General features: G+C 35.7%; 1 protein-coding gene across 1 annotated transcript in view; it reads right to left on the bottom strand.

Moving 5' to 3' along the window:
* Positions 1-2935: 2935 nt before the first annotated feature.
* LOC138705174 (juvenile hormone esterase-like) overlaps positions 2936-20823 on the bottom strand; it is a 58330-nt gene continuing 40442 nt past the window's right edge. Inside the window, exons 9-10 of the mRNA XM_069833879.1 lie at positions 10446-10575; positions 2936-3310 (exon numbers count right to left, since the gene is read on the bottom strand). Coding sequence (XP_069689980.1) covers positions 3079-3310; positions 10446-10575 — 362 coding nt within the window. The 3' untranslated portion in view covers positions 2936-3078. The remainder of the gene's footprint in view (positions 3311-10445; positions 10576-20823) is intronic.

Genomic DNA, 20823 nt, shown 5'->3' with positions numbered 1-20823 from the left:
GCTGCAAGGATTTTCTTTGGTCTTTGAACAGCTAGGAATAGCGCCGATTCATCAACATTCCAAATTCATGTAGGATGGATGTGTTTTTCATCTAAAACTTTCATTTCGGGTAAAATGACATAGTGTGTTATTTTATCCTCATAGACGGTATGTCATTTTACCCTGACTGGTACCTTTCAACATATGGAGGTACAGCCAACGCTCGCATGGATTTAGAGATTACAAAATAGGTTAAAAATAATCAGAACCGAAGTACGTACATGCCTCATACATAAAAAAAATGTGTTTGATTTCTTTACGTCTATCTCTATGTAAAATGCCACCAAAGACATGTCACTCCAAAGTTCGGCAACAAGATTTTTACTGATTTAAGCATACAAATAAGATTTTTCACGAAAAATCAACGTAATTTATGGAGGTTCTCTGTATCCAATATACGAACATAACCCAGTTCAGAGGAATGTTGTCTCGTGCACAAATATTGAGAAACCTAAGGTATGTCATTTTATCTGAGTATGTCATTTTAGGTCAGTTTCCCCTACATGGTAAGAGGACTGACCACAACCAGTAGCGGCTGGTGGTCAAAATAATGAGTGTGCTACAATCTCTATATCGGCCTACTGTATATACTTATATGCATTTATCTTAATTTGAGACTCGCCTAGTGACGAAATATGAAGTCCACATGACGCTTCTTCCTACTGTAGAACTTGTCAATTATCCTGGTGTTAAACCCCACTATCTTGGACTTCATACTCTTTTCTATTAACAGTATTGCAAGAGCAGTGAGGCGATCCTGGGACATAGTGTTCCTTAAAAAAGTTTTTATCCGTTTCAAGCAAGAAAAACATCTTTCTAACTCAGCAGTGGTCATTGGTGTTGTAACCAAAATATTTAACAACTTCGTTACTTCACAGAATGGATCCTGTGAATTGTTGGAGGCTATGTTATATATTGCAACAATTGAACAGTCGGGTCTTCCCTATAGAACTGCAAGTTGTGTCTTTAACACTCTTTTGTTCAGTACAGTGTAGCTGTTGACAGCAACTTCAAGTTCGCGTTCAGGAAAATTATGCGAAAAATTGTCAAAAAAATTTTCTGTTTAACAATTTTGTTGCGTCTACGTAGCTTAAAGACTGGAAACGATAAGTAGTTTCCTGAATTATATGATCACATACTTCCTTGGCTTCAATTTTCTGGGATTCCATTTTCCATCGCTTGCTGACTGATTCAGGAGAAGCCTAAAAATCAGGTAGATGGCAGCAGCAGTCGGACACTTGAATTACCAAATACATTGTACATAGCATTCTTCCATTACGCTTTACTTTTGCAATCTCCAAGCTGTGTCGTGCTGAAGCTGACTACAGCTCTTCCCCGCGTAAAAATAGCCATCAGAACAGTGATTTCAGCTTCGCACATACGCATTAATTGTCTACATTCTCATGTAGAGTTTTGAGTAGCACAAAGTACCCCCTGAGGCACCAAGGAGCGAAGAGCGGAGACTAAACACTCTACAACGCGTCATGAACATAACTACGGGAAATTGTCAAATGACAGATCAAATACTATAGTATTGCAAATACATTATTTGAGCAAAAATTATCATTGTGCTGTAGCATTATAGCACATAAGGATGGGCCGCCTCTGACCACAACCCTTTAACATTGCCCATTTGTACATCATCCTCACGAAGATTTGTGGGACAGCATGAGTATATTCGTGTAAGCCTGTGCAGAAAAGCACCTCTCACTCTCTACAGTTGGCTTAGCAAACCATTTTGCCTGCAAATAATTCACACTGAAGTCATTCTGGTCTTCTACTACTGTCCATAAAACCTCTTCGCATCAAATCCGGAGCACAACATAGGTTACTGCAGCATAGATGGAGGTATGTTGTGTGTTACATATCATCGTTGATTTTATGAAACCTCTTATGTAACAGTACAGAAATAATTTTTCAGAAGGAAGAAAATATTAATTAAATATCAATAGCCCTACACAGATACTCGATGATGTCATTTATGTTCATCATTTTCACCAACGTTTTCTATCAAAATACTTCATATTCATATGTAGGCCCATTAATTTTAATTAATTGAAGGTGTGAGAATGAAATAGGCTAATCCAAAGCCGCACTTTTAACAAACATGTTATTGTGAGAGTTCATTACTTACACATATGGGGAAGCTAGGTACTAGTAAAATATTATAAAATTACTCAACAAATGACGTAAGTATTTGCCTAAGAAATTATGATAGAGCACTTAATAGCATTGGACTCGAAATCTTTAACATGCTCTCACCTGTAAAATGTTGTATATATGACTTAGGAATATATTATTCTCACCCTTTCAGTTTTTTCTTCCTGAAAAATTATGTTGTGTATTGCCACATAAGAGATTTCTTAAAATCACGGCTATAGAAATCGATCTTCTTTCGGTAGTCATAAGAGATAGTAAAAGTGAGTGTATACAATGTTTACAGAGCAAATACAGATGTTAGCGTTACCAAGCGATTGACAAATTAACTGAAACTAAAGTCGCACACAAGTTTTAGCAATACTGAATCAAATTTTAGTGCTTATTTCGTACCTTTGTGATTGAGGGGGTATAATTCAGGTTATTGACATTTCGTACAATGATCCAAATTCCGCGTTATTAATTCACGGCTTTGTTTGCTGTAATTTGGTATTGTAAGTAGTTATCTGTATGGGTAACTGAAAAGAAGAAAGTAATTGTGGAAAATTTCACACTTGTGCTATTAAAAAAAAATACGGTCCCTACTCATTTATTAATTTTTTAAGTCTTAAACTGGAGGAGTGAGGGGGATTTGCCTCTCTGATCCTCCTAATTATGTTCCTGTCAAAAATTCAATAGGCTACCAATATAACGAAAGAAGAAGCCAGGGACGACCGTACTTATGAATCATGAACACATATTGAATAGAAACTGATTTAATTACAAGTTCCAGTGAACTTCAGAATTCATACAAATTCAACAATACATATAGTACTATTATGAACTATAGCTATAGTATAGTGATAAGCTATAGTATAGTGAAAATAAATGAACACAACATTCTCAGAATTCCGCTGACAATTCATTTTCTTTGAGAGGAAGAGAATCCCAAAATTCCATGCGTTCCTTCAACATATCTTGTTGCATACTGATGTTGAGAGGCATAATTCCATACGATGGAACAGACGGCGGTGCAGCATTGTCGAACTCCAGGTACACAGTGTGAGTGTCATTAACATCAATTGGCTGCCACTCAACATCTTGTGGCACATCACCACCAGGCGGAGTTGGAGATCTGAAATGAACAGCATCGATGCTTTATTATCAAAGCTCGGATCTTGGGGACTTGTGTGTCGTGTGCTTGAGTAAGATTACAGGCTTAACGTACACAAAGCTCACGCTGCAAGTGCTCAGGGACAGTCGTTTGTACTAAGAAAGTGGTCACATCGAATGGCAAGAAGACGAACGAATAAACTGTGTCACGTCGAAGCCAATGACATTAAGAGAATTACAGGTAAACGGTCTGTTTGAGGAATTAGAAAATACGTGTTATTCGAATGGGTGTTATGGAAGTTTGAAAATGCATTTCTTAAATTTTAGGTACAGAATTTCGTGGAGGAATTCTGAGGAGATACATTATTTTCTTCTAATGCAGAGTTTATATCTTGTAAGTTGTACCACACATAAACTAGAGCTGGAAACGGGCATTCATTGAAAGACATTGCAGTCCTTTAAATTGATGGAGAATTTGTCCATAGCCATGGATCAAGTCGTAGAGGGACCTTCCCTAGTAGTGATACACTAATTGAAAACTATTTGCGAGAAAAATTTAGGATATACTTATCTTTCTCAGATACGAGATCTGCTGAAAATCGAACAGGAAACAGTGACAGTGAAATATTCAGTATTTTATTTAGGCCCAAGACTTTATAATAAAATTTCAAACCATTTTCCAAATTTGAAATTTTTTTAAATTGAAACTTTTAAAACAGAATTTTGTAAAATTATCCATGATATATAATAGTAACAAATGTACTTTTTTTACCTTTTATTTCTATCGACTATATTCATGTTTTTATTGAATATCACTGGCTTCTGTCGGATTGTCAATTTATATTAAATGTGTATTTTTCTCTCGTTTTCCCTTTCTTCTTTATTCTTGCTCTTGTGTTGTATTTATTGGTTTGAATTAAGTTAATTACTGTATTTAGTAAACTGTCCTTGTAAATTTTATGTTATATTATTCACTAAGACCACACCGTACACGAGCCTGACTCTTACGGTAGTGGCTAGAAACATTTTTATTTTATAAATGCAATTTGTACTCACTAGGTAGCTAGTTAAAATAAATAAAATAAAAAAATTAAAGTTTGCTCCCGTCACTTCATGTGACGTGGAAATAATTTCCTTCGTTTCAAATCATGTTTAACTAACAGACGAAGAATTTATGGGTTCGAAAATCTTCGAATGCATGTAGTCATACACTGTAATGAAATGTACAGAGCAGAACTGTAAATTTGATGTATTTTGCATGTTTATTTATATATATGCTATAAAATTAGATGTTTCAACCTATCATAATATTATCATTATGTTGTTCCAGCCAGGAACCACTTTTATAGCAGACCTGACAGTACCTCCGTGCTGGAAGCGGGAGTTTGTTGACATTGAAGTCCGGTCGCTTAGCCACGTTCAAAGACACAAGTCCCCAACTTCCGAGCTTTGTTTATTATATAAGGACAATTTGTAATGAGTAATTTTGATAGTTCTACTAAAATTAACTTACAAAATTTAGACTGCTGAAGAAATTCGTGTTTTCATGAAAAGTGAACAGGAAAATGTAAATTAGTTTTCTCTCCGTCAGCGATGTAACACATCATACTTTGCAAATGTATAGAAATCAGACCTCAAAAAATGTTCTTTCTATTCATTTCTTAACATTTACTTAACACTTAACTCTTTCCCTTTCGATAGCATGTGAAATATTTCGGATATACACAAACCGACAATTACAAGTTAAATTACATCGAAGGAGACATATGATACACGTAATGTATTTTTTGTACATGAAATAAATTTCAAGATATTAAAGTCAACTTTCTGTTTTTAAATGAGAATCAACTATGTTTTGTATTGCAAATGTTGCGTTAGCTTTGTCTAATAACAACTGACTACTTTACTGACTCTTTGAATGTTACCGGTAAGAGTAAACATAAAAAATGTCTGACGCAACTTTCCTTTCATTATTTTGATATAATTGAAGCTCGAACACACACATAGTACTGTACACTATCCAATACAACCCTTATTTCTTCAGATCTGTACTGGACAATTGAACGATAAGATATCGACGGTGTGATTGCACACCGGAGATTTTGTGTTTTGTTCTTCTTTTTTTAGAATAATTGTTTATATTTTATTGTACACTGATTTTATGTCTCACTTCACTATGTGCATTATCTCCATAGTATTAAAATGTACAGTACATTGTGATTGTGATTTAATTGACGCACATCTGCAACCAGAATTGTCCTCCCTCTGTTCGATCCTTGGTCAGACATTGCTTATGTTCACTCTTACCGGTGACATTCAGACACTCAGTAAAGTAGCCAGTAGCTATTAGACAAAGCTAACGCATCATTTGCAATACAAAGCACAGTTTTTTCCCACTTAAAAATAGAAAATTGACTTAAAGATTTTGAAAATTATTTCGTGTACAAAAAATACATTATGTCTTTGAGATATCCTCTTCGATGTAATTTAACTTGTAATTGTCAGTTTGTATATATCTGAAATATTTTACACCCTATCGGAGGCGAAAGAGTTCAGTGGGCCATCCTGTATACTAATCAGATTTTTTCTTGCCCAATGTCTGTATGTGTAAATTTCCGGGAAGTATGGATGTGAAATAATCTTAGTTTTTGTTGCAAATGTAACATGAGATTGGAAGACTTGAACAAAATTTAATAAGTTTGTAACTAATTGAAGTAATTTTCGTGATTCAATTACATGAAAAGCAGCGGGAAATTAAACATCAATTTTCTATTCTTAAGAAGCTTCGTTCTGAGTTTTAAGTATCAATATTACATGACAAGAAGTCGTATTGTTGTTATTTTTAATATAAAATTCAAAGCATACAAATTCTCCAAATTAACCTTTTTGGTTACTGGTCTTGTGCGCATATATATATATATATATATATATATATATATATATATATATATATATATATATATATAATTTTATAGTGTTACAACTGTCTTCTGGAAATCCATGATCCTGAAGCACAAGGAAATGAATTGTCAGAGCTCCTACTCTAAGAACAACATTGACCGCAGTCCATTAGCCTTCATTATCCATTACAGTCTTATAAGAGTGTTTCTAGTTTCCTAGATGGATTCCTTTCTCTGCATTTGTAGCGTCACATACACCTCTTGCATTCCTGCCAGTGTTCCTTTCCCTTATCTAGTGTCTTTCCTCCCGAACATTTTCCGCGATACCTTCGATATCTGGAGAGTGCTACCCTGTCTGCTGCCAGGGCAGGCGCCCGATGAGGAAGTAGCAAGCCTGAGGAGGTAGCAAATCGACACTGCAACTTCATATACTTAAAACAGCATTGCCAAACGAAAAGTAAATATAAAAGGATAATCTTAGACGTCCAAAATATAGAACTGGAGATATTTTTAAACATTTCGGTTGGGTTATAACTGAAAAATAATTTAGACACTGAAGAAAATAGAAGCTGATCACAAAGCTCGTATACACCTATATAAACATATAACAAAACACGGAACTTACTTCTTAAAAATCTCAAACATCTTTATGTGTCCCTCCGTGGGCTCTCCATAGCTGAATACGCCTCTAGGTCTGTTCTTCATGTTGATCAACACTTCTGGGGAGAGTTTCTGGAAGGCAGCATATATCGCATTCTGGAGTTCATTCTTTGTTGAATAACGGTGCTTTCGCACCTTCTCTTGGATAAAACGCCAGAGTTCGTTATCCGATCGTCAGATCAGGCCTACTTCGAGGCCACGAAACAGGAGCTGGACAAGTGTCCAATCTTCATCCGATCCAGCGATTCCCGAAGAATGCGTTCAGATAGTGTCGAACAGTCAACTCGAGGGACTCTCCCGTTTTGAAACCAAACACTGTACAAGATTCTCATGCCTCATGGTTGTTGATCATTTGAAGATAATTGACATCATAAACAGAGCCATGACAAATAAGGGCTAAACAAATGCGTTGCGTTGCCATCAATTTCTTCAAAGAAATGTGGATTTTCTTTTCTCCAGAAAAAGAAATTGGGACTGAAGGAACTGCGATAAATCGCGCATTCATCTCAAAACATGGCTTTTGTCTGCTGAGCCATTGTTGCAAATTGTTGCAGCATATAGCATAAGTGTCCATACATTCTGTCCTTATATGCATCTGGTAATTCATTAACTTTCAATTGACGCCATTATTTCACTTGTAGGTCCAATTTCGTGTGTTTTTGTATGGTTGACTCTGGTAGGCCTCATTTCCAACTCAGGAGCACGTTTTCGCTTACGTATAACCGTGGATCATTGGAAAAATTCAGCGATATGTGCAGAATATTCAAGCCTTGTCGATGGCCTTCCAATTCTCAGCGTATCGTAAAAACCTTCTTTTCCCATTGCTGTGTCATCTTTGTCTATACTATCTTCCCAAACAGCGCACCGAGTCCTCTATGATATTTTTTAACTTTCTCAGAACTTCAACAAGGGTAGCACCTAAGAAAGCAGATCTCGAAAGAGCGGAAAATCACGTGCGAATATCGGACCAATATTACCAACAGGAATGTGGCATGATTACTTACGTCACGTTGCCATAAATATAGAGGAATGCGGACTTCATTCGCATACTGTATACAGTAGTACAACAGAACAAATGCATTGATAAGAAATAAGTGTCGAGGAAATATGTTTAAAAACCTGTACTATAATGCCTTTCACGCGACTTATTTAATATATCTCATCTTCTTCGTGGTCATAATATTTCGTCATGGTGCATGTAATAAATAACTTAGCATAACTGGCAACAATTGAAACTTAACATTAGTACTTTGCAACGTTGCTTAAGCGCGAAATGCTCGTGTCGCTCTGGGTGGCTAAGTGGCTGCGACCTCCATGAACAAAGTCGCATGAAAAGGGGTTGTGAAACATTAACCATAAAATTTCAAGATAGAAAGCGAATAGAAAAAAAGCAGAAATGAAATTTCCCAGGTCAGTCAAAATTGATTCATTGTTAACTAAAATGAAAAGCAGTGAAATAAGATCTATACTATAAACGAAAAACTATTGTGAAAATTGAAGGTCATTGAAGATAATGGCAACATCAGATTGAAAGAATGTGCTCAGATAGATACCACGGCAAGCATACGTTTTCACATATTATGGAAAAGCATGACATGGCTCTACCAAGGACTAGATGAAAAGATTGAGTTAGCCTCTGAAGGGGAAAGAAATGACCGAAACTTGAGAAGAAATAAAAAAGACGACGAGGCTTACATCAGAGAAGGGTTTCGTCAATGAAGTTAGTGTAAGGTTTCTATGCTGGGAGAGGAAGGGGGGACAGTTTTAAGTATAATGTGCAAATCGCAAACGAAATCATAACCAACGTTCACGAAGAAAATGTTAGAACAGAAGTGTCGAGCCGTCTATAATTTTAGGAAATTTAAACTTCACTTGTGTACAAGAACTTTCACCATAATCATATAATCTTTAAAATAAAAATTCGTACTGATTCTCACAGAACATTGTTTAGTGGGTGTGAGTAGTTAAGAGTGTGGTTAGAAAAAGAGCGAACTAAATCCTAATAGCTTTCGAAACGCATTGAAAATAATTGCATTCAACAATGTAAAACTTTACTTTTAAAATATTAGAATTTTCATAAGCAATTGCCTAAACGTTAATATAAATGTTTAAAGTCAAGTACTTCTCATCAGAAAAAGAATATTACGATACAAGGTTGGAAAGTGTTTTTTACATAATCGAGGAAAAATTTGAGAAACGAGCACAGCGAGTTTTTCAATTTCCGAGATTTTTAATGCACTTCACAAACGTGTATTGTACAACATTATTTTGCAGGATAATATTTTTAAAATTGCAAATACAATGTATATTGCATTGAAAATTAAAAGTAATATTATTCAAAGCCTTCGCGAAACTGTACTGTAATGGTAACTAACAATAAGTGCATTGTAATGGGTCTATTTTAATATAGGTTTGTGTCATGAAGAACAGTTTGCCTAGCAAGATGTTTCTGTGTGGGAATTCTAACTTTGAAAGCCTAACAAAAATGACTGTAAATACACAAAAAAAAAAAAACAACAACAAACAAACGATCTTGTAAAAAAGAAATTTAAACCATGTCTTTCTAATGACTTGAAAGTAAACAGCATACACATGAAAATAATTGTTTTTAATCAATAATAAGAGTAATAATAATAGTAATAATAATAATAATAATAATAATAATAATAATAATAATAATAATAATAATAATAATAAAGGGTGCGTCAGAAAGAACGGATGGATTTCAAACTATCGATACGCAACGAGGAGAGAGATATAGTGAGGGGGACCACGACTGTTGGGTCAGCCAGAGAATGCAGTTTCAGTTGAGAACATGGTGTTGGTCTGGTGTACAACGTGCTTTCATCGTAGAGACATTTTTGAAAAATGAAGAGTCTGTGATCGCCACTCAGGACTCATTTCGACATCGGATGTCACGCTAGGATTCCAACTCGGAATACAATTTTGCGGTGGGAGGCTTCATTTCGTATCACAGGTTCAACATTAAAGAAGAAATCACCTGGACGAAATTCTATTGCACTGAGATTGTCCGAGGCTACGGTAAGATCTCGCGCCCTGCGACTTCTTTCTTTGGGACCATTTGAAGGCGTAAGTTTGTAAACATCGATCACATACACTGGACGAACTGAAGACAGCGATTCGTGAAGAAATCGTGGCAATTGCACCAGCTATGACTGTGAAAGTGATGGCGAACATCAAAAAACGCCTCGATGCCTGTATTGAAAGCCAAGGACATCATATGGATAATGTTGTTTTACATAAATAAACTGCATGTATTAGTGAATATGTTGATAACAATAAATTTTTGATTTCATGAATCTTTACAATTTTCTTGCCATGTGAAATCCATCCGTTCTTTCTGACGCACCCTGTACAAGTCTTAGCCCTTCCTTGAGAATCAATGAAAGATACTCTGCATTTCTGTGTATCTGAAGATTACAATAAATTTAAATTTATATCTATAATTTTATTTAATATCAGTTTGTTACTTGTGTTAAAAATAATTAATGTCTAAGCGTCCGTTTTATTGTTTGATTACAACTTATTCTTTTCAAACATTCATATCGTTTCTACCTCCAATGTGAGACGACATACCCATATATAGCAAAGTTAGTCCACAGAGTGATCAATGTATTGATGACTTCTACGTCTGGATGATCTTCAGGTACTTCTGGGTATTGTGCGTTCTTAAAAAGATAGATTAACTCGTCAGAATGCCCCACACCTGCAACATATTCAACAAATGAATAAGTTTATACATACTACAGTGCGCGATATATAGGGTATAACTGAAGGCTGGTTCACAATAAACCGGAAACGACAACGAGAACGGAAATATTGTTAAAATAGATGTATTTAAATGTGAGTCTAAATGATCACATTTAAATACATTTTAACATTATTTCCGTTGTCGTTTCCGTTCGCTGTTTATTGTGAACCAGCTTTTATAGGCATAATAACCGATTGTAGTGAGCAGGTTTAGTGGAGAAATCAGATCGCACGGGAAGAAAACGAATCAGCGTGGATTGACAGTGATATAGATCTATACTTCCGCACAAATAATGCGTCGGTAAGAGATAATAAGGAAACGTTACATTCATCTTCATCAATCAAAACGTTTGAAAATGATGTACATCCTTCTGGATGCAAGAACTATATCGGAGAAACTTGCAAATCTATAAAGACAAGAATACAGCTAATTCCTACGAAAGCTTCACGCCGATTAGCACAAGAATGTGACATGTCTAAAACACCAGCATGAAGAGGACTGAAAATGCAGCGCAGTTATCCATGATTATAGCGATATGTTTCTGTTATTTGCGTAAATTTTTTTTTTGTGGATGTTGGAATCTGTTCTTAACGGGTACTGTAGCTTATAAAGATGGATGAAGCTTCGTCCCATTTTAGCTGTTTTATTAACTTCAGAATACAAGACACTATAGTTCCTCATTTAGTGTATGGTGTGACATAACTGCACGCAGAGTAATTGTTTCATTTTATTTTACGGTAGTAAGTTCACACCGTTATGTACGAGGTACGAGAGATACTGCGGCTTCATTTTTGTAATACTGACTGAAGATGAAACACGGTATGCTTACTTCCAACAGGATAACTCCACTGCACATACAACCGCTTTATTATTAGAAGCAGTTACAATTCTGTCGACTATATTAATTTTTTTATTGAATGTCACTGGCTTCTATCTGATTGTTTATTTCTATTAAATCTTTTTTTTTTCTCTTTTCTCTTTCTTTTTTCTCTTGTATTTTATTTATCGGTCTGAATTAAGTTAATTAGTGTATTTAGCAAACTGCCTTTGTAAATGTTATGTTATATTATTGGCTAGGATCTCATTGTACATTAGCCTGGCTCTTACGGTAATGGCTAGAAACATTTTTTGTTGTATACTTTTAATTGTACTCACTTTGCTTACTAGCTAAATAAATAAATTTAAAGTCACTCAAGAAAGTGTTTGATGATCACGTAATTAGTCGCGGACGTTTGCTACCTCGCTCCCCGGATTTAAATGCTTGTGATTTTCATCTACAGGGGAATTTAAAACAGAAACAGAATATGAACAATCCACACACTGTTGAAGACCTGTAGAATGAAATCAGTCTAGTGCTGAGAAAATTACAAATAGAGATTCTGAAGTTGTTTCTGAATTTTTTTACATTGATGTGTTTCTTGCATGTAGACATAATTTGCAACATATATATATATATATATATATATATATATATATGATAAAAGTGTGATCAACATAATGTTTCCTTATTATCTCTTACCGACACATTATTGGTACGGAAATATAGGCCTAAATCACCGCCACTTCCCGAAGATTCTTTTTCCTTCCGTGAGAGAGAGCGTTTGGATATCCTCAAAAAACATGCGTGTTACCACTGTTTATAATGTTGGTAAATTATATAGATGAATAGGCGAGACCTGGCATGTGAGCTGTGCGAGATGGAAAACAATGAGCTTTCAGAAAAAGTGTTTGTTTCATTATGTTAATATTATACGAATCTATCTACACGGAAGTTCATCTCACATTAAAACCTATCTTCCTCCTCCATACACATTGGTGATATACCCACGGCACATAAGGTCACAGGACAGGTTTTGCCTCCTTGCTGTATATGCCCCGGACTGTAGGTTACACAGCATTATATAGTGTAGATATTGTAAAATAATTTACTTATAAATGATCGAGATGATTTTCTACCACATTTTTCTCTTTTCAAAATATGCAGCATTTAAATTGAAAAAATTAAGACTCGTTTCAATTCTAACAAAGAACTACTACAAGAGTGACTACAGGCACTTATTGCTGCTTTTCACAGTAGTATATTTATCGTGTAATTTTCGTTTTTGCAACTTGAAATTTAAATGTCATACCTTCAGAAAGTGTAACTAACTACTGGATTAGTGAACAGTGTTGATACCGAAACCCGGACACACTGATATCGGCAAGTGATTGCTTAATATCACAATACCATTCATAGTCTCGACGAATATCACGGCTTACGTAAGTATGACTGAAACCCTTGATCAATAATATATAACAGATTGCTCATCCTTATAGGCTTTGACGACAACAATGTTTATCAATTTCACAATCTGCCATCTAGCTACTGTATAAGAAATCACGTTATAACTCTCATTTGAATTGGATGGAGCAATGTACTTCCATCCAGCGATCGTTCTCAATCGACGGTAGCGGTCCTGGTGGTGGTTCCAAATGTTACGTTCTTAACATAATAATAATAATAATAATAATAATAATAATAATGTTTTATTTTCGCTGGCAGAGTTAAGGCCATAAGGCCTTCTCTTCCACTCAACCAGCCTTAATCAATACAATACATAAATTTAAATTACAAATATTTTCACTACACTTAAAAGGTTCTCCAGCAATAATCTTCACTACACATTTATTTAAATTTAGATAAATCTATAAGGTAAAGTAGTAACTTAATTTATGAGCTAATTTAATTCAATGAATTATAATTAATTTAATATTTGAGATAGCTAGTAAAATGATGAAAATTAATTTAATATAAGCTTACTAGGACTATGTTACAGGGAGAATATATATATTTCTATTTCTATAATGAGAATATTAATGTAATTGCCATTAGAGGTTTTGTAAATCTATTTAGAGAAATTAAAGATAATAATAATAAGAATGGACAGATGTTAGTTTCATTATAAGTAACAAATATTAATCAGAAATTCCATCTGTTAAGTAAGAATTTATGTAATTTTGACCTAAATGAAGTTATTGTCCAACAACCCCTTATATCACTCGGAAGCGAGTTCCAACATAGGGATGGCCAATCTATTAACTTATATAATTATGTAATTAGGAATGAAACATAAATTTTAAAAGGTGCGTTTCCATCGAGGCTGCTGTGCCAACGAGCATTGCCCACCGTCTGGTGTGGACGTCTAGTTGACTTTTGCCGCGCTTCAAATTATGCCGAGTGGCATACCATTCTTGAAACCGACAGTTATCGGTCTCTCTCAAAGGAAGCCAAGCCAACACAAGAATTGGAGTCATGCCTCAACACTCTCCTTTTAATAAAAGTTACCACTTTAGTGACAGATTGTAAAAACACAATCCGTATTAGACAGTAATTATTTTGATGCAAGAGCTACTCGAAGTAAAAACAGAGTAACCATTCTGTATTAGCCTATCTCTTTTAATCCGTCAATAAAACCACTTCGATGTCCCGTCATTTCCTTGGCGCCAGGGATGTATTTTAGGCCTGGGGGACCTAGGCAGCGTCAGGGTACTATTTTTCGAGATCGGGCGCCTCAAGGGAACTTTTATGATTTTCATATAGAGCCAGTATAATTGCTGAACATTTATTATTGACATTAGGTACTACAAGATCATCTTTAAATTGTATATTGTTGTTGTTGTTTAGTCAAGTGTTCAAAGACAGGTTTGAATCTCATAATTAACCCAATAAGGCGTCACTCATGAGGCAACTAGGCCAGGTGATAATGGGGTAGAGTGACCAGTTCTTTCCCCCTCCAATGCATACATTACCGATTAGCTACATATTCCACTAATCAGACTTCAGATGCATACAAACAATTGTTCTTCCTCTGACACATATCGTCAAGTGAGATTATATATTATTATATCTGCAGAGCCTGGGAAAAGTAAATAAGACAGTTTCTACAAACCTTTTTTGATAATTTATTGACAACTTACGGAACATTTGCTCGCTTGGAAAAAGAGACATAAGTATTTCTCCCGTTACAATAATTCATACAGAAAAAATCAAATCGACATAAACCAGTGAAAGTTGTCAATAAATTATAAAAAACGGTTTAAGGAAACTGACTTATATCACTTTTCCCAGGCACTGCAGGTATATTATTAAGACTTAATTGGTACTCACATTGCATTACTATAGTCAGATTTTACATCTATGAAAAGTCATATTCTATTCATATTTCAACAATTTCATACGTGGTACAGTCATTACGTTCTGACACTGACGCAAGAAGGGTAGGCACCCACAAGAATCTGGATGTCTCAGAAGATGCTGCGTGATACGGCGTACACTTAAACAGATCGACATCCTCCCTCAATATAGTCGCCGTTGGCCGCTATGCACGTCTGCCAACGTTGGTGTAGCTGCTGGAAGCACCGCTAAAAGATGTTGGCAGGAAGATGCCGTACGGCTTCTCTTGTGGCAGTCATGACCTTTTCGGCCGCATAAAAATTACGCCCTCGTAGGATTGATTTCATGAGGGGAAAGAGAAAAAAAATCGCATGGTGCGAGATCAGGTGAGTACGGAGGGTGTGGCAAAACAGCGACCTGTTGCCTTGCAAGTTCCTCTTGGATAAGGATGGAGCGATGTGCAGGGGCGTTGTTGTGTAGCAACAGCCAATTCTTCCTATGCCAAAGCTCAGGACGCTTACGACGAACTGAATTGCTTAAACAGCCAAGAATCTCTTTGTAGAGGATCTTGTCTACAGTTGCACCTTGTGGGATGAATTCTATGTGAACAATTCCATTTGAATAAAAAAAACTGTTAAAGCATCACCTTGCCTTTTGACCTGTCTTGTTGCGGATTTTTCTGTCGTGGATATAATGGCGTTTTCCAGGTGGCGGATTGTCGCTTCAATTGCGGATCGTAAAGGAAACACCATGTTCCGTCTCCAGTTATGATCGGTTATAGCAGTTTCGCCTAATTTCTGACAGAACGTGACGTTTGCCCGTTGCTCAAACTGCAACATACTCGAGTTCCGACGCGCGCATTCAAATCACCGTCACAACAAAGACCGTAGTTCTGCTTACAGTGCATGCACTCAACTGTCTCTTGTTGGGTCGAGAGACTAACTGACAAGGTATCATACCATGGCGCCACCTATGCGCTATAGTGCACCACAACGCCACTATGCGCTCAGTATTAGAACTTAATGACTGTACCACGTAGATAGGTCTACTGTATAGTGTCATGGCAGATAGTGAATAGAAGCATTACGAATGCTCTCGGGTTAAAACTTTACAGTAGTTGTTCTAAGTATCAGTAGTGTTATATTCTCATTAATTATTTTGTGTTCTGCTGTTACAGTACTGCGTGAATCATAATGTCGCAGAAAAGAAGTCTAAAAATCGATGATTAGAAGAAAGTGTTAAGCGCGTAGTGTAAGAATCTCCACAAGATGCCGCAATCCTGCAAGTTCTTACCAACCTGATCAGGGAAGGTGTAGAACGTAGATCACTTGTGAGGTTGAGACTAGTCTTCGGATAGTGACTTATTTATTTATATTATGTTTTACACCATAGGCCTAGTAATTGTATTTTCTTATATAGCCCATGAATGAGTTTTACACGATCGGGCATACCCAATAAATTAAAAAATTATTAAATGAATATCTTCCGCTTGTTATACAAGATAACCTTAAATAATCGCAGTCATTTGTTTTCATCTTATATACCTATATACTTTGTTGAGGAGGCACGGACATAAAACTCATTGTTATTTTAAAACTCCTGTATCTCGTTAAATAGCGGCCCTACAAAAATTTTGCTCAGAGTAACACTTGTCGGAAATATTTTTAAAGCTGCTTTTGTCATGAAATATTACTTAATTACTTACTTACTGGCTTTTAAGGAACCGAGAGGTTCATTGTCGCCCTCACATAAGCCCTCCATTGGTCCCTGTACTGAGCAAGATTAATCCAGTCTCTATCCTCATATTCAAATCCATTTTAATATTATCTTCCCATCTACGTCTCGGCCTCACCAAAGGTCTTCTTCCCTACGGCCTCCCAACCAATATTCTATAGGATAAACTAGGGTCTGTTGGAAAGTCGGGCATGTTGGACACTCCGTACTTTAACGTGTTACCACGCCACTTGTGGGCACCACATTCAGCTAGAAGTCCATGACAGAAGTACCTACGAGTGGGGCTACTTCCGTCATTGGCTTCTAGCAGAATGTGGTGCCCACAAGTGGCGTGGTAACACGTTAAAGTACAGAGTGTCCAACATGCCCGACTGTCCAACAGACCCTAGTTTACCCTATGCATTTCTGGATTCGCCCATACGTGCTACATGCCTTGCCCATCTCAAACCTCTCAATTTAATGTTCCTAATTATGTGAGGTGAAGAATACAATGCGTGCAGTTCTGCGTTGTGTAACTTTCTCCATTCTCCTGTAACTTCATCCCTCTTAGCCCCAGATATTTTCCTAAGCACCTCATTCTCAAACATCCTTAACGTGTATTCCTCTCTCAAAATGAGAGTCCAAGTTTCACAACCATAAAGAACAACTGGTAATATAACTGTTTTATAAATTCTAAATTTCAGATTTTTTGACAGCAGACTGGATGATAAAATCTTCTCAACCGAATAATAACAGGCATTTCCCATATTTATACTATGTTTAATTTCCTCCTGAGTATCATTTATGTTTGTTACTGTTGCTCCCAGGTATTTGAATTTTTCAACCTCCTCAAACGTTAAATTTCCAATTTTTATATTTCCATTTCGTACAATATTCTCGTCATGAGACATAATAATATATATATATATATATATTTTTTTTTTTTTTTTTTCGGGATTTACTTCCAAACCTCTCTCTTTACTTGCTTCAAGTAAAATTCCCATATTTTCCCTAATCGTTTGTGGATTTTCTTCCAACATATTCATGTCATCCGCATAGATAAGCAGCTGATGTAACCCGTTCAATTCCAACCCCTCTCTGTTATCCTGGACTTTCCTAAGCGAAGTTAAAAAGTCAAGATGAGAGTGCATTTCCTTGCTTTAGCCCACAGTGAATTGGAAACGCATCTGATAGAAACTGACCTATATGGAAACTGTTCTACGTTTCACTGAGACTCAGTTTAATTAATCGAACTAGTTTTTTTGGGAATACCAAATTCAATAAGAATATTATATAAAACTTCTCTCTTAACCCAGTCATTTGCCTTTTTTAAATCTATGAATAACTGATGTACTGTACCCTCATACTCCTATTTTTCTCCATTATCTGTCGATACAAAAAATCTGATCAATAGTTGATCTATTACGCCTAAAACCACACTGATGATCCCCAATAATTTAATCTACATATGGAGATAATCTTCTCAAAAGAATATTGGACAAAATTTTGTACGCCGTCAACAAAAGTGATATTCCTCGAAAGTTACTACAGTTAGTCTTGCCCCCTTCTTAAAATAGGTACGATTACGGACTCCTTCCATTGTTCTGGTACAATTTCCTTTTCCCAAATAGCAAGTACAAGTTTATAAGTTTCGCTATATAATGCACTTCCACCCTCTTGTATTAATTCTGCTGGAATTTGATCGATACCTGGAGACATGTACTTTTTCAAATTTTCTATCGCAATTTCGACTTCTGAAACCGTGGGTTCGGGTATAAATGGCTCAGCAGTTTGTGTTTCAATTTCGTCCCGATCATTTCTATTTGGCCTATGTACATTTAATAGTTGCGCAAAATAGTTTTTCCATCTGTTTAGGATTGAATGAGAGTCTGCAAGCAAGTCACCATTCTCATCCTTGATCACGTTTACCCTTGCTTGGTATCCATTCTTAAATTCCTTTAGTAGTATTGTGGTGGTATGTATTTATTTAACCCGGTAGAGATAAAGCCATCAGGCCTTCTCTCCTTTATGCCCTTATATAAGTCTCTAATGTTTTTATTTCTACTATTTGTTTCTACCTCATTCAGTTTTTCCTTCAAGTAATCTCACTTTTTATTCCTAAGTGTACGATTTGCTTCCCGTCTTATATTGAAATAATTATCTCTATTCGCCTCGACTGGATCCTGTAAGAATTTCAATTTTGCCTGTTTCCTTCTTTCTACTATCATGCAACAATCTTCATCAAACCACGGTTTCTTCTTCTTAGTTTCATAATAACCCATACTTAGCACAATTGCAATTTTGATATTATCTCGATATTTTCCCACACGCTATTAACATCTAACTCCTTCTCAACTCAGACGGAAGTTGCTAATACAGCAAACGTATTTGATATTTCGACATGATTATGTTGCTTAGTTTCCTCGTCCTTTAATTTCGGAATATTGAATCTTCTAATATTAACTTGTTGCTCTACTCGCTTGACTACTGATAGTCTTTCTCTTAGTCCTCCAATTACCAAATAATGGTCAGAATTACAGTCTGCCCTCCTGAAGGTTCGAATGTCTACTATACTAGTATCTCTTCTTTTATCTATCAAGATGTGATCTATCTGGAAATGTGTCAATCCATCTGGAGAAGTCCAAGTATATGTATGTATTTCCTTATGGAGGAATGTTGTACTTTTGACAATTAAATTTTTTGATGTGGCAAAGTTGACTAACCTAACTCCATTATCATTATTAGTTACGTGTAGGTTCTCTTTTCCAATAGTCGGTTTAAAAATATCCTCCCGTCCTACTTTAGCATTGAAATCTCCCAATAAAATTTTCATGTGATATCTAGGTAACTATTCAAAAGTGTACTCCAATTCCTCATAGAAGCTATCCTTTATATGGTCGTCTTTCTCTTCTGTAGGGGCGTGAGCATTTATATCTACGATATTATGTAATATTATCCTAAAAACTCAATAATAAACTAGATATAGGTTATATTTCGATTTATTTACTACATTCCCCCTTATAACCCCCTTTTAAAGAAAGAATTTTGAATGCCATACATCCTAATATCTAAGTGGGATCTAACTTATTTTACATACCAATTCTCGTAGAAATCGGTTCAGCCATTATCGCGTGAAAAGGTAACAAACATACAGACATAGAAACAAAAATGTTAAAAATGCGAATATCGGTTTCAGGACCATTTATTATAATGTTATCACAAATTATTTTTTTAATTGAAAATTGCCAAAAAGATTAACTACAGTTTTATAATTAGTATATATTTTGTTTGATTTATTTATACTATACTTTTGTGAATGTTTAGTAATATTAATAATAAGGAAAATTACCTATACTCATTATGTGCTAACTTCGCAAGATATATGCCGGATATCCTTGAGCAGCTAAACCATAAGTGCGCAGGGAGAGGAGGAACTAAGGAGAAAGGCACAGAACATATTATGTAAGGAAGGGGAAATATTGAACAAACGCAAAGGGAGCTTCGCTTCTACAGAGACTCCGCAAACATGACCGGTTTTCAACAGTATTGGTTGTTTTAGTTTACATGCTTCATTTTCACGTACTGTTGGGATGCCTATGGAGTAGGGCGAAGTTCGTAGTCTCTTGGTACCCCCTCACATGTTCGAACATTATACTATTGTAATCCCTACAGTAAAAGATTTTCATAAATTAAGTGCATAATATTTAGCTTCGTAATCTCATGTGTGGTCTTTGTTAATCATTGTAGGTAGTGAGTCACAAGTTCAGTAATTTAAGTCCATTATTAACGACAGGTTTTAAAATGCCAAGAATGCTGTCTGTGAAAAGAAATGGTTAGTAGAGATCTCGTCTTGTACATTTTCATACTTTATAAACTTCTTCCTGTTTTTTTTTCTCTCTTAAATTGGCACAATTACAACTCCAATTTCGTATTCCGATGCGAGACGAGACAAAGTTTCTCCTTTCCCAAACCGTTAAATTATTTTCACCTGTTTTTTTATACATAGCACAACACATTTTCTTTTTACACACATGGAACACATTTTGCATACAAGTTATATAATACGGTCACTCTGAACTGTAGGAAAAAGATTGAATAATACAAGGATTTGCAAATGTGTGGAAGTTCTTGGGACAATATAATTTAAGTGACTTCAGTATTTTACGAGTTGGGAAAAAACACTGCTGGCCTCCCACAAGTAACACTTATGTTGCCAGCAGCGGCAGCGTTCCTGCTATATAGTGTAACGGTGAAGGATTGTAATAACACTCTATAGAAAAAATACGTACTAACATAATTTACTGCACTTCATATTTCTCCTGCTTAAAAAGGAGGGC

The sequence above is a fragment of the Periplaneta americana genome, chromosome 8 (assembly GCF_040183065.1).
Source record: "Periplaneta americana isolate PAMFEO1 chromosome 8, P.americana_PAMFEO1_priV1, whole genome shotgun sequence".
NCBI classification, from domain to species: Eukaryota; Metazoa; Arthropoda; class Insecta; order Blattodea; family Blattidae; genus Periplaneta; species Periplaneta americana.
The sequence above is the reverse complement of the archived record's forward strand: the minus strand, read 5'-3'. Positions and strand labels throughout refer to the sequence as shown.